The sequence below is a fragment of the Crassostrea angulata genome, chromosome 2 (assembly GCF_025612915.1).
Source record: "Crassostrea angulata isolate pt1a10 chromosome 2, ASM2561291v2, whole genome shotgun sequence".
Classification (NCBI taxonomy): Eukaryota; Metazoa; Mollusca; class Bivalvia; order Ostreida; family Ostreidae; genus Magallana; species Magallana angulata.
The window spans coordinates 21274876-21288401 of NC_069112.1; the positions used below are offsets into that span (position 1 = coordinate 21274876).

The 13526-nt window shown below is 32.9% G+C and overlaps 1 protein-coding gene across 1 annotated transcript; it reads right to left on the minus strand.

Annotated features, from left to right (window-relative positions):
- Window positions 1-17: 17 nt before the first annotated feature.
- On the minus strand, window positions 18-4405 carry LOC128171274 (uncharacterized). The gene is made up of 4 exons (XM_052837042.1): window positions 4133-4405; window positions 3621-3794; window positions 2791-2856; window positions 18-1846 (listed from the first exon to the last, which is right to left on the minus strand). Exons 1-4 carry the CDS (start codon window positions 4302-4304, stop codon window positions 939-941), a joined length of 1320 nt encoding a protein of 439 aa, XP_052693002.1. The 5' UTR covers window positions 4305-4405; the 3' UTR covers window positions 18-938.
- Window positions 4406-13526: the final 9121 nt, after the last annotated feature.

Sequence of the window (13526 nt, forward strand, 5' to 3'; positions counted from 1 at the left end):
AAACCACTAGTAGTAACTTTTTCAATTGTATTGAAATTGTATTATTATTTTCACTTTAAAAATCATCTCTTAATGATTTTTTTTCTTTACCGGTCACACATGCTATGCATGTGAAAAAGCTGAACATTATTCCTGATTGTGAAGTGTTTAGGCATTAAAGGACAAATGATACGTTAAACATGATTTTAACTAAATATTGCATTCCACATATTTAATTGATTGTGATCTATGTGCATGTTTAGTTAAAAATATTTTTCTTCAAGCTTTTAACCTAATTTTGATGAAAATGACATGTGAACCTCAATGAAGCAGCCTTCAAAACAATGGTGTTTGTGGGTCACAAATAAAAAAATGAACATTATAGGTCCCCATCTTTATATCCAAGTGGTTTTGAGATGATAGACCTTACTATCATTTTAGGTGCCAACTTCCTCAATCGTTATCATTTTATGTATAATAATAACCAAGTCAATCATGGAGTAGTTACATCAAATGTTTCTATGAATAATCTTTGATTTAACGTCTAACTTTTCTGCCATTAAATTATAGTGAATACAATTTAGCAGCAAAGTCTCACGTTTGACACCAGATATGATATGGAACCATCATCAATGGATATTAGAATACATTTTACGCAACACCCTCTTTTCAATACTTATAACATCTTTTTAGAAACACTTCTAAAATATACCCTTTAGTAAGGTTGTCCTTGAGTTGGTATTTAGCTGCAAATTGTCAGTGACGTTATACACCTTTTACATTTACATTTTGTTATCTATAATTCTATTTCTGATGTGATTGACAAAATAAATATTTCCTCTATTTATGCAAGTGAATAAATGAAATCTTTATTGCGTTAATCATAATGCTCATTTACAAATGACGTTTACGATTACCATATGTAAAGAGGAAAAAACAAGATATATCTGTCGTTTCACTCACTTTTTTTTTAAATATCTTAGAACACAAATCTTGCTATCTTGTGATCCGATCCAGAGTTGCTGAGAATGGACGTTATAACTAAGACCAAATATGTGCCATTTGTCTTTCTTTAAACGTAGTAAAAATTGAAACTGACCATCCTTATCTATAACGTGGACTGATTCAGAGACGTTATCACAAACAAGGATATTTGATAGCGGGTCAGTACAGATTCCTCTAGGCTCCAGTCGGCGCCTTGATGAAGGTCCTGTATAGGAGAAACGATCTTTACCTTTATGGTCTGTCACAACTACGGCAGTCCCAGAGTCAGACACCACGATATCTCCATTGTTGTTTTCTATTATAAAACAAGGATTTCTATAGAGGTCCAGTCTGTTATTGTCGTAGCGTATGACTTGTTTCAGTTCTCCAGTCGGTTTGTACCGCGTTACCATACCGCAATTTAAACGTATACTACGCATTCCGACCAGTAGACTATCAGATGTCGGGGACCAGTACACACAACGTGGTTTCCATTCATGAATCCATTTCTGAATAATTACTGTGGTTTTTGTCAAATCAGTTGACAATTTTTCTACGCTTAAATTTTTACTGATGTAAATTAGTTCATGTTCGTTATTTATTGTGAAAGATCCACTACTTTCTTCTTTTTTTGGTCTGTCACTTATTTTATGTAGAGTGTCATCATGTACATTTTTCAACATAATGTCTTTATAATCATCGTTAATCCAGAAAAGGCCCGACTTCATACAGCAGATATGACGAATTTGATTAACTCCTGTCACTGTGAGATATTTAGATAGTTTGATGGATAGTATAAGCTGCTGTGGACACTCAACTGCTTCTGGTGATAGTTTGGAATTACTCGATGGCTTCATTACTTTTGCAGAAGATTGATTCCATTCTATAAATAATAAGGATTTATCCTTTTAAAAGCCGTTTTTTTAAACAAGTTCAGTGCAGTATTCCTTTTGAACTTATTTCAATATTTATTATACATGGCTTTGATTATCAATAATTCAGACATTCTATATCAAACACGTTGTTTGTACATGTAATTATAGCAACGTATCTACACCACTATAATAAAATAATACACTCGAATTTTTGGGCTTTCATACCGAGAAATTAGAGGTTTTATTTTTTTTTAAACATATTTGGTACCTGAAAATTACCAATTTGTTTTGATGTCTTCTCAATTAAGCTTCGCTAATTAAGATTTAACGAAAATTCCTTTAAAACATCAGAAATTTATCTCGATTTATTGGGGTTTACAATCTTACGTATACGCATTACATTAAGGATAAATCACAAGAGACTCTTTAATTTATGTTTTCACAATATCACATTTGCATGGATAAACTTAAATACATGCAAATTTTATATTCTGTTCATTAAAGGAAATACGGGAGATTACTCTACCTCAGTGGATTTGATATGAAAACTCCCAAGAGTTTCTAATGTCAACAGGGTGTGTAGATTCGAAGCGAGTAAAAAACGTTGGTGAAAAAGTGTTGCATTCTTCATTAATATGATTAAAACTTTTAGAAGAAAGATATTAACATACCCAAAATGGTTTCTAATGAATAATTAAACTAAATTTTTTCAATGCAGTGTAATAAAATTAATAGCATTATTGTACGCCTAAAGCTTGGTTATGTAAATGTCAACTATACGGTGTGTTGATGTATCTATTTCGTGAATGTTTGAAATCATATGCAATTTCAACCCGTGCACGCATGGGTCAAAGTCTAGTATATTTAAAAATTATTGTACAGCAAACTTGTAACTGTTTGTTAGATTTTAAAGTAATTCAGGGAATGCAATTAGCTGTAATGCACTACTTACCTTCTAGTAAGTTTTCAGTTTCATCAGTTTCAGATTCACGCAGTGATTTCAAACTACTAGGAGTATCTGGAATAATTTCAAACACATTACGTTTATAAAGAGGTAAACAAAATTATGAAAAAAACTTTAATTAGATTTCGCTGATTGCAATATTGCTTTAGTTTTATTTATTTTATTTTTTGCAGGTAGGCTAAGGACTAACATGTATTACTAGTGGTTTGTAAGATGAAACATTTTACTTGTCAAAGATTAACATTAGCGCTAACTGTGCAATATTTAACATAGCAAAAACATTATCAAATTTAATGCAAGTTTTTTATTTGATTATCGAAATCTATATATGAAAATATATATGTAATAAAAAATGTTTAACATACTTTCAAATTCAGTTTTTAATGAGATATGGTATTTGATACAAAATAAAACAAAATATTTGCAAGTACACATAAAGCTAAAAGAATGTCATATTGAATCCCAAATATTAATATATTCATGCAGTTATATAGTGTATGCATTATTCAAGCAAAACATGATTGTTTCGAGAAAAAAAATTAATTCAGATCTTAATTTTCAAACCATGTAAAATGTCTGATTATATTTGAAATCAGACATTAATATATTATTAAGTGAATTGTTCATTCTTTGACATATCATAAAATGTGACTTTAGGTTAAATCATGATAAAAGAGGGAGATAACATATAAAAGTGATGAAATATTCACGGGCTAAAACCTAAGTTTGACCTTAACATAACAGTGTTATATTTAATACACCGTGTCCTTTTTGAAGGCCAACTATTTAATATAGATTTTTTTTTGTATAAAACCGACCTTTATTTCTTCCATGATGACGTTCCATTGTCATTCTAAAAGAAAGCCAGTTGTCTACTGGATTTTCAGATAGCACCGGGGATGACATCAAATGTTGTAGAAACTCATTTAAATCCACTGGTTTGTTGGTTTCTTTCAATAGCCGCACCTTTTCAGCAGTAGCTGGTTTTTTATCTAAAAGAAAATACAAAAGATAAATATTTAAAAGGTAAACGAGTTGTATGCAAACTGCGACATTGCATTTGTTTCAAATATGCTATATGTTAGACAAAGAGTAATTGCTTCTAAGAACGTCACATGAACATTTTTGAATTTCAATTTCATAAACATAAAACTGTTACCCCACTTTAAATGGAAAAGCGAGAAACGTTAACACTCTATTGTAGAAGAAATAAGAAAAAAAAATTCTACTAAAACTGATCCACATTTTACAAATAGAACAAAACAATTATATCAAACAAAAGAAAGCTATCCTCATAAAGTCTGTTTAGCGAAATTAAATTAAACCGTACCTGCAAGATAACCAGGTCGGCTTAGATATCTGTAGACACAAACAGTGTTTCTGGCAATTGATCCAACCCAGAGATGATGCGTTTTTAAATCATTAAACAGGCTTGATGGAGTGAAAATTCCGGGGGGTCTTATTAATAGATATGACAAAAACTTGGCATCCTTATCTAGCATTTGTACTGAGTGCGTTTTCAAATCACAGACCAGGATGTGTGATAGTGCATCGGTGCAGATACCACGTGGTCGTAGTTCTGATGCTTGTGGATATCCTTTATATATAAATCTTCTTGTTCCATGTTGATTGATCACAACTACAACTCCAGATTTATCTTCATGTCATGTTTAGAGCAGATATTACGACATCACCATTGTTGTTTTCTGTAATGAATTTAGGGATGCTTGAAAAATATAGTTCTTTTTCATTAGCGTATGTTGTTTGTGTCAACAATCCGCTTTTGTTAAATCGAAATATTTTGCCTTCTTCTTTCTCAAATCTGTATAAGTCAGTCATTTTGGGTGGGGGAGATACGGTAGATCTAGACATTCCGACAAGTATATCCTCAGTGATTGGCGATGAGTAAACACATTCAGGTGCCCACTCTTTGGATAATTCATTAATTCTACAGATGGGTATCGTTTTGTTTTCTTTTGAAAATTTTGATAATTTGAAATCATTTCCAATGTAAATCAACTCCCCTTCCTTGTCCACTGTATGGTATCCACTTGAGAAAAACAAAAAATTTTCATTTAGACTAAATATTTTTTCACCTGATCTATTTAATAGAATTAGACCTCGAATCATGCAACTGACCCAGATGCTGTCCAAATTTATACACGAAATATGATTACAATTAACAACATCATTCATTGTAAAAGTATGATGGATCTCAACTTTCGGCAAACATTTAAGCAGAAATTCAGTACCTATGTGTCGATATCCTCTCTCTTTAATTTTTTCACTCAGTGACTCCAAAACATCACATTTTTAGTCTGACTCAGTCATCGAGAACTGACTGGTGTGGAGTTTAAGATGATTCTCGGTAAGATCGATTGTCTTTATAAATGAGATGAATTTTAGTCGATTGCTTGATGAATGTTCATATCTGTGTACATATTTTTGTTGGTTGACAATACATTTGCCCAGCTCTTTTTGCTGTTTTAAACAGCTATGTTTAAAAAAGTCAGAAAACAAATTGTTCATGAAATCCTTTTCCGTCTTGTTAATGAGATCCATGAGTGACTGGGCTTTTGTAAACATTTCATTTTTGAGAAGTAAACATTTTTCACGCGCAATTTTGACGTCAGCTTTTGTCCTTTCCAAGAGAATAGTTCTGCTAAGGAGAGTCTCACTGCTTATAATATCGATTTTCTCTTTGTGTTGATCTCGTAATAATTGACAAACTCTATAGATATCTAACACCTCTGTGTGCCCTTCATGCCCCGTGCATTTAGAACAAATAGGTAGTTCACAATACGTACAGTATTTTTAAGGTCTTCCGTTTCCAACGGAAGACCTTGTACTGATTCTGTTGGAAATTCTTCATTATTACTTTTCTTCTTCCTTTTCTACTAGACGTTTCTTTAAACTGTAATATCTCGCTTGTTTGTCATTAGATTTTATTCAAATTTTCAGGGTTTATTGTAAATGACAATAGCTTACTATAGCAAAAAATATGGTGAAATGTCTACTTCCGGTTTTGAGTTATTCCCCTTTGAATATTTTTTTAGTGGGTCTCGTGTACCTGCAAAGGCTCCGAGTAGATCCGTAGCAAGTAGTTTTAATTTACAAATCTTTAATGTAAACATCTTGAACGTTGTCCTCCTAGTTTTACATGTTTGATTAACACACGTATACTGCTTAAAAAATTACATCGAAATTTATGTTTCAAAAAATGTTAAATTTTGCTTATATCTTTGCTCAATAACTTTTTAGTTGTAAATTTTTTCTAGACACATATAGAATAAAAGTTGTGCAAAATATCAAGAGCTTTCATTTGATACCATACAAAAGGGGCTAGCCCCTAAAATGAGGGGTCTAGATTCCTTAAAAGTCTTTGCTTCATAACTCTAAAACGGTAAATTTTTCGATATGGGCGTCGCTGCAAAAAATGTTGTTTGTGACTTTATTGATCTCATAAGACTGTTTTTGTGTTCGGGTAGTGCATAATATTCGGGTAAAAAGTAATACGTGTTGACAAGTACTCGCGGCATTTGGCCAAGCTTCCTCGCCCGCGGCCGAGAAAATCGGTCACCATGGTCGCGGCTGGGCTACCTAGCGGTCAGCGGTTATCTAATACACGAGAGTTGCGTCTCTCACAAATGAGTTTATTTAGTCGCGAACTTAAAAATTGTTGTAGTTTTGATTACACATAAAAGTTTTATGGACTAAACGATTGGGTGTCAATTAAGAAATCGTTCAGTTAATTAATAAAAGTAATGTCATTCTCAATCTAAAGCAATTGTGGGTTTTAGGTTTAAAATAAAGAACGTCTATTTGATAGAACATGGTCATTATACGTCAAACTTTTCAAATCTTCCTGGGTTCTGAGATGTGCGTGTCTGTGCGTTGTACCTTTACGTAATCTATCCTTCGTCCACGGCCGATCAGCAAAGGCTGCACTACTAGCGGTAAGCGGTTATCTAATACACAGGATTCGCACACTTAGATGAAGATGAACGTGTTTGAGTTTATATAGCCGTAAATACAAGAACTGTTTTAATTTTATATTATAAAAGTTTGTCCATCTTGTATTTATTTAATTAAACATTTGAGTGTAACTGAATATTAATGAAAGATATTACTCCAAATCGGAAACATAGTCAGACATAAATTAATGGTTGGTTTGTATATCTAAAAAATTTTAACCCCCCCCCCACCCCAATATCAAATGATGATCATCCCTCGCACATGGCCGAGGAGGTCCAGCGCGAGTGGACAAGTGATCTGCGGTCGGCTCGTGTTCTTCTATATGTACCTTATCACGCGTTCATGTTTCATATTTTGCACGGACAGAACTATATTTTATTATGTTTTCAACTATTATATAGATTTAAGACGAAAATAAATAAATTTATTTTACTTGTACAGTTGATTAAGCATTGATTTTATTATACGATAGCGTACAAGGTAGTTTAAAAATTAAATCAAATTATAATCAAAGTTCCATGTTACATGTACATGTTTACGGTAGGTGCTAGCACGATAAAAGAATGTCCTGAATTGTCCTGAATTGAGGCATTTGATGATTATTTAAAAGAATATTCACATGAGTTTTAAACAACTTAAGATTAATAGATTCTATCAGTCACATATTAATCACTCTGTAGTTTTTCTACATGGTTGTTCGTTTCAGTGTGGAAGCGAACTCAGTGCTGTGTCCCCCCTCCTCCCGCCCCTCTGACAAGTGCTCGCGCTGGATTTTTTTAAATTGGCGAAAAGATATCCAGATCTGTCGAAAATCATTTTTGGTGACTTTTTTTCTCCTCAACGTGTTTAATTTTCCCACCCGTGTGTTTATTCGGTCAGTCTGTGTTAATTCAATCGCCACGTGCGACCGAAGATCTTGTGTCGCTTCAGCGCACACAACTCAGAACATATGTAATTGAGTAACAACTGGAAGGGTGCTTTTATAAACAATAAGACTATTATTCTAAGTCAATCATCTTCACATTAAAGATGTGAAATCGTAACCTAAGAATGTGGCTAATAAATTAACCTGTTGATCACGCTAAACTTTTATAGTTATGAACATAATAATTCATGATATATTATAATTAAAAGTTTGAAGACAAAGACAATTTTTTTCTTGGGAAATACGACTACATTATGCAATGCAGTCGACCGCCATAGAAATCATCAAAGTACTGCAACTGTCGACGGATATCTTATTTCTTTGAAAGACCATGATAATTCACTTGACTTGCAGGCTATAATATAGCGATATATCTGCCTCCCAAAAATATATGCGCTTCTCAAAGTTACACTTAAGTGAGATAGATGTGCGTTATTGGGAATTTTATTTATTGCTAATTGTATGGAAATTGATTAAAAAAAACAACTTTTAATTGAAGTTGTGTATTATGAGGTTGTAATGCAACTTAATTTACTTACAAGGTAAGCTACAGCCAGTGGAATATAGGTGGATTTTATGTGAACAATGAATACCCAATATATTAAAAACAAGATAAATAGTTTCCAGAATTATAATACTAATATGCTTGTGTATATGAAGGTTGCACCCTCATTTGTATGGCTGTAGGTGAGGAGGTATAGGTGTATCGATGTACATACAATGTATGACTGCACATACGGATTCCGGACCATGGCTACAGACGATACCAATGATAGTCTTTTAATACATCAATGCACAGTTTGATCTTGAAACTGACCAATTTCATAACTTCTTCGAATTTCTCTAACACGGACTGTCTAATTCCTTCCCAGAATTCCAATTTACGCAAGCGCAATTGAAGTTGTTTTTTTTTTAAATTTAATTAGTCATCCCACTGACATAAAAATAAGGATTTTGCATATTATTACATCGTCGAGAGAAGTAATATTCATTTCTGTAAATAAGGTTATTTAATTCACATTACATAGCGGTGTCTCTATGAAACAGCACCGTCTGGTGTAAAAGTTAGATGCTCGCCTTTGCATAAATTCTCCCGCTCATCTTTTTTATTAGCTGATTATATATTATTTTGAATGTTCAAATCTGCTCGTATCATTAAATAATATCAGACGACACACATTTCCCTTAAGAAAATCTCAAAGATGCCATCAATTTTGACTAATTACTAAATTTTGTCAGCCCGTAACAATTTTAAACTTGCAAATAGTCTTCAAAAATTTAGAAAGATTTAAATAAACAAGTTATCTTAGAGAAAAGGTTACGTGTTTTGTAGGCGGGTTAGGTTTTTTAAAAAAAACTGCAATTCCTGACATGAATCATGAGTACATACTGTTTATAACAATGCTTGCTACCCTTTTAAAATTTAACTCGCCATTAAAAATCTCACATTTTATAGAATGTTTGAAACGATTACACAGACTGTGTTCGACAAATAGTTTTCCTAAAACATTTTTTTCCTGTCTTGTTCAAAACACATTTTATATACAGGCTTTCAATCACAACACGTTTTTACAACAAAAGCAGAACTGAAAGTTTAGTCATATAATCGTTTGACACCATATTACATATATTTTTAACCCGCAGCAACAACGGAAGACCTACTCGTGGCTTTGCCACGAGCTTTGCTCTAGTTTATATTTACTGTTTGGATGTTTTGCGCATTTCTCTAGCTTGGGAAAATTGTATAATACAATTTTGTGGTCTATTGTCTTGATATCTTGTTCATGTTTTTCTTTACAAGGGAGACACAGATCGTGCTTACAAGTTGGACAAAAGTACGCCGTGTTAGAGCCACATAAAATGCATTCACGTACTCTACACTGAGAGCTTGACATTTCCGTTTTTCAAATCTGTAGTCTTAAGGTCCCAGGTACATTTCGTCTAGAATATCATATAAATTATATATAAAACTTATAAAATGTACAGAGGAAGAAAAAGATAGAGAATAAACCCCAGAACAGTAACAGAATCTTGATTTTTTCAGATTGGCCAAAAAGAACAGTTATGTTTTTTTTCCCATGGGTACATATTTTGGTTATAAACATTTTTGATTTGTCTTGTTGTTACATTGATTTATAAAGTAATTTTATAAAGTAATTTAAAAAATAAATGTTCGGAAACATACAAAAGCATGTAATAATGAATGTATAGTTAAATGATTCCGTAAAACTTCAACAAGATGTGAAAATGAATATCAATATATCCTACTTGAACCGCTGAAAAACGAATAAAGATCCCGTTTATTGTACGTATGACCGAATTCAAATACAGTGTAGAATTGCCTTTAAAGGTTAAAACAGTCACCTCACGTGCATTGAGTTAAAAAGAAACCCAGATCACATGCTCAATGGTTTAGTACATATTTTTGATCATAAAGCTATCCCGATCGCGATTTAAATTTTATTCGAGGGTTTTAAAAGACTGTGCCCTCCTTCCTTAAAAGATGCCCCGAAAGTTGTCGCTTACAAAGGAAATACACTATCGTTTTTTTTTGTCACCATGACCGACACAAAATACACTTCTTTTAAAGGTTTAAAAAGACGCTTTACGTATAGTGTACATTGAGTTTAAATAAAACAGATCACCGGGTTAATGGTTCAGTATAGAGTTTTGATAATAAAGCTTCTTCGATCATGATTTCAGTCTCTCGCTGGTTTTAAAAGGCTTACAAGTGCTTACGAATTTCCCCAATCTATTTTTGCTTTTAGAGCATGAACTATATTCTTACTAGGAGAAATGTTTTACTTTAATCTAAGTGCGTTTTATAACTTATTAATCATTTCAAAACAATATATGCATTTTTTAACAAACCTATCGATTTTCTTGTCGTATGATCATTCCTTCTGTTGTTGAAATTATTCATGGAGAAAAAAGTAACTTCTATTGAATTGTTCAACAATCTCCAATTCCAAGCAATGTTCGATAACTCTAAATTATCTGGATTTTTTTTCTAACCATAAGTTTACCTTTTATATAGACAACATTTATTAGTTTTAAGTGTTAATATTACAGTGAGTTTCTTAACAAACTGGTTGGCTTATTGGTTGCAAGGAGATTTCCTACCCTGAGGTAAACGGGTTCGAGACCTGATGCACAGGTATAACCTTTTATCTTATTTGATCTCAATCCATCGTGACAAAAATTACAATAACGTCATTAATTGCTTGGACACCATTAGTACATGTCTTTAATTATGATTGACTTTGGCTGATCACAGTTGGGTTCATATGAACTATTCGGCAAATTTTACTATTTGCGCATGCATTCCCGTTGGTGTATATTTGGTGTATAAACATTTTGATTTGTCTTACTGTCCCATTGATTTAGGAAATGAATTTAATAATTGTTATAGTAATCGTTTATCAATGCGCGTAGCGTACTGAAGAAACAAAATTTCCCGTCAATGTTTTCTTTGATACGTCGATCAATAAAAAAAATATTTAACTCATTACTTATCATTTAATAAAACATTTTTGAATCATAAAATGTGAAGTGTCATTAATGAAAAATATTAATAATGTAAATGAAGCGGCGCGTATGAATACAAAACAACAACAGCAACAATATTCAAAATGAATGCACCTTCAGCTGAGCAAAGCTGAGTTTAATGAATTAAACAGAGTTAGAGAGTTAAAATCTGAACCGGCTGAATTGAAAACGAAAGGGAAATAAATGTGATGGATTGTGATGTTATTCACTGTGCAGCAGGATTCGTTAAAAACGGTTTTGATTTGAATTAAATCGCTGGAATGTGTAACTGGGCATAACTATACAAAGAGACGCGATCGTGGACGGAAATAAGTGGTATGTCGACAAATGTATGTATGTGCGGCATTTGTAAATGTTGTTGTAACTCGTTAGCCTCACAGTGATGTACTTAAATGATACATCTGCAGCTTAGAATACGCCGAAGGAGTTCAGTTGATGCACTACCATAGCTTTGCTTAACGTTGCTTTTTCTGATGACCGATCATGTATGTGTGTTAATTTAAAACTCATCGTTAACAATTTTGAACAGCAGTGTTACTGTGAAAGTCTACAGGCTGTTATATTTGGTATAATTATTCCTGGAATTGGAACAGCCAGTCTCGCCGTAAATGTTGATCGTTGATCTCAAGCAGACGAAGTCGTGAGAAGACGCCAGATTTTTCTATTTCGTGAATGGAGTAATGAGTTTTGTTTATTTCTGAAGGTTAAACTTTTACTTTTACTAGGTCACCTGAGTAAACAGGTGGGACCAAATATGCAGAACAGCTGAAATTTCAAAATCTTCTTGTATACTCCCACACATTTTAACAAAAAAACTGGTTGCATGGTTATGCTATCCATGAGGTTCTATACCAAAGTTGTGAAAGTTGTGGCCCCTGGGTCAGGGGTTCTGGCTTTGAAATGGGGCCAATATGGCCATATAGAAAAAATGTATTAAATCTTAGAAAATCTTCTTCTCTACTCCCATATATGTATTTAAAAACTAAACGCATGATTATGATGTCCATAATGCCCTCTAGCAAAATTGTGAAAATCATGGCCCCTGGGTCAGAGACTCTGGCTTTGGATTGGGGCCAATATGGCTATATAGAAAAAAAAATGTATTAAATCTTAGAAAATCTTCTTTTCTACTCTCATATATATTTGTTAAAAACTAAACGCATGGTTATGATGTCCATTTAGCCCTCTACTAAAATTGTGAAATTTTGACCCCTGTGTCAGGGGTTCTGGCTCTAGGGTGGGGCCAATATGGCCATATAGTAAAAATGTATTAAATCTTTAAAAAAATATTCTTCTTTACTCCCAAACATGTGGGCAAAAAAATGAATACGTGGTTATGATATCCACTAACTCCTCAACCAAAACTAAAAATTATGGCCCGTGGGTCAGATGTTCATGACATTGGGAAAGGGGCAATATGGCAATATTTCGTTAATGCATAATGTTTTAAAGTGTTCTTCTTTATTCCCGCACATCTTAAAGCTATACACGCTATAATTTGCGTCAATTTTGAATGACAGTGAAAACGCATGTGTTTGTCTACTTATATAAGTTATCCTTAATCTGTAAATTACAAGGGTGAATTCCATCTCGTTACAAAGATATAGATTTTTAATTGTTTATTTTCCTGCCAGGAAAATATACCTTTTCATGAATATTGATGAAGGAAGAGCTAACCGACCTCATTGCGCATGTCCGCGGAGAACTAGGTGGTCGTTATTGTTTGCCTAATTAAATATCCAACTTGATTTTTAATATGCTTAACAGTTGTTAATTTGAAATACATACATGTATAATGAGTAAAATACGCTTGCCATTCACGATACCCTTACTTCTGCATTAACACTTATAGGATCTATAAATAGCACATTGGGGAAAAACACAGGTCTACGTCATTTTTTTAAAGTACTCACAGGCTTGTATTTTTTTTCTTTCGTTTGTACTCGTATATCGGACAAATTTATGCTTTACTGAAAATATCCTTTCCTTTGTGAAACTATCACAATTATGAAGATGTTGACCCTTCACCAGTTTTGGTATGATAGGCTAAATTTAACTGTCGATATCACGTGATAGATTGATATTCACGAGGAGGCATTACTTTCCTGGCAAGAAAATAAATATTTTTTATTGTTTAATATTTGATATATTTGTTACGTGATCGAATTGAGCATTATAATTAACAGAATAAAGGTCACTTTTATTAGTAATCAAACACATACATTTTCCCCTTTATTCAAAATTGACGCAAATTATAGCGTGTATAGCTTTAATG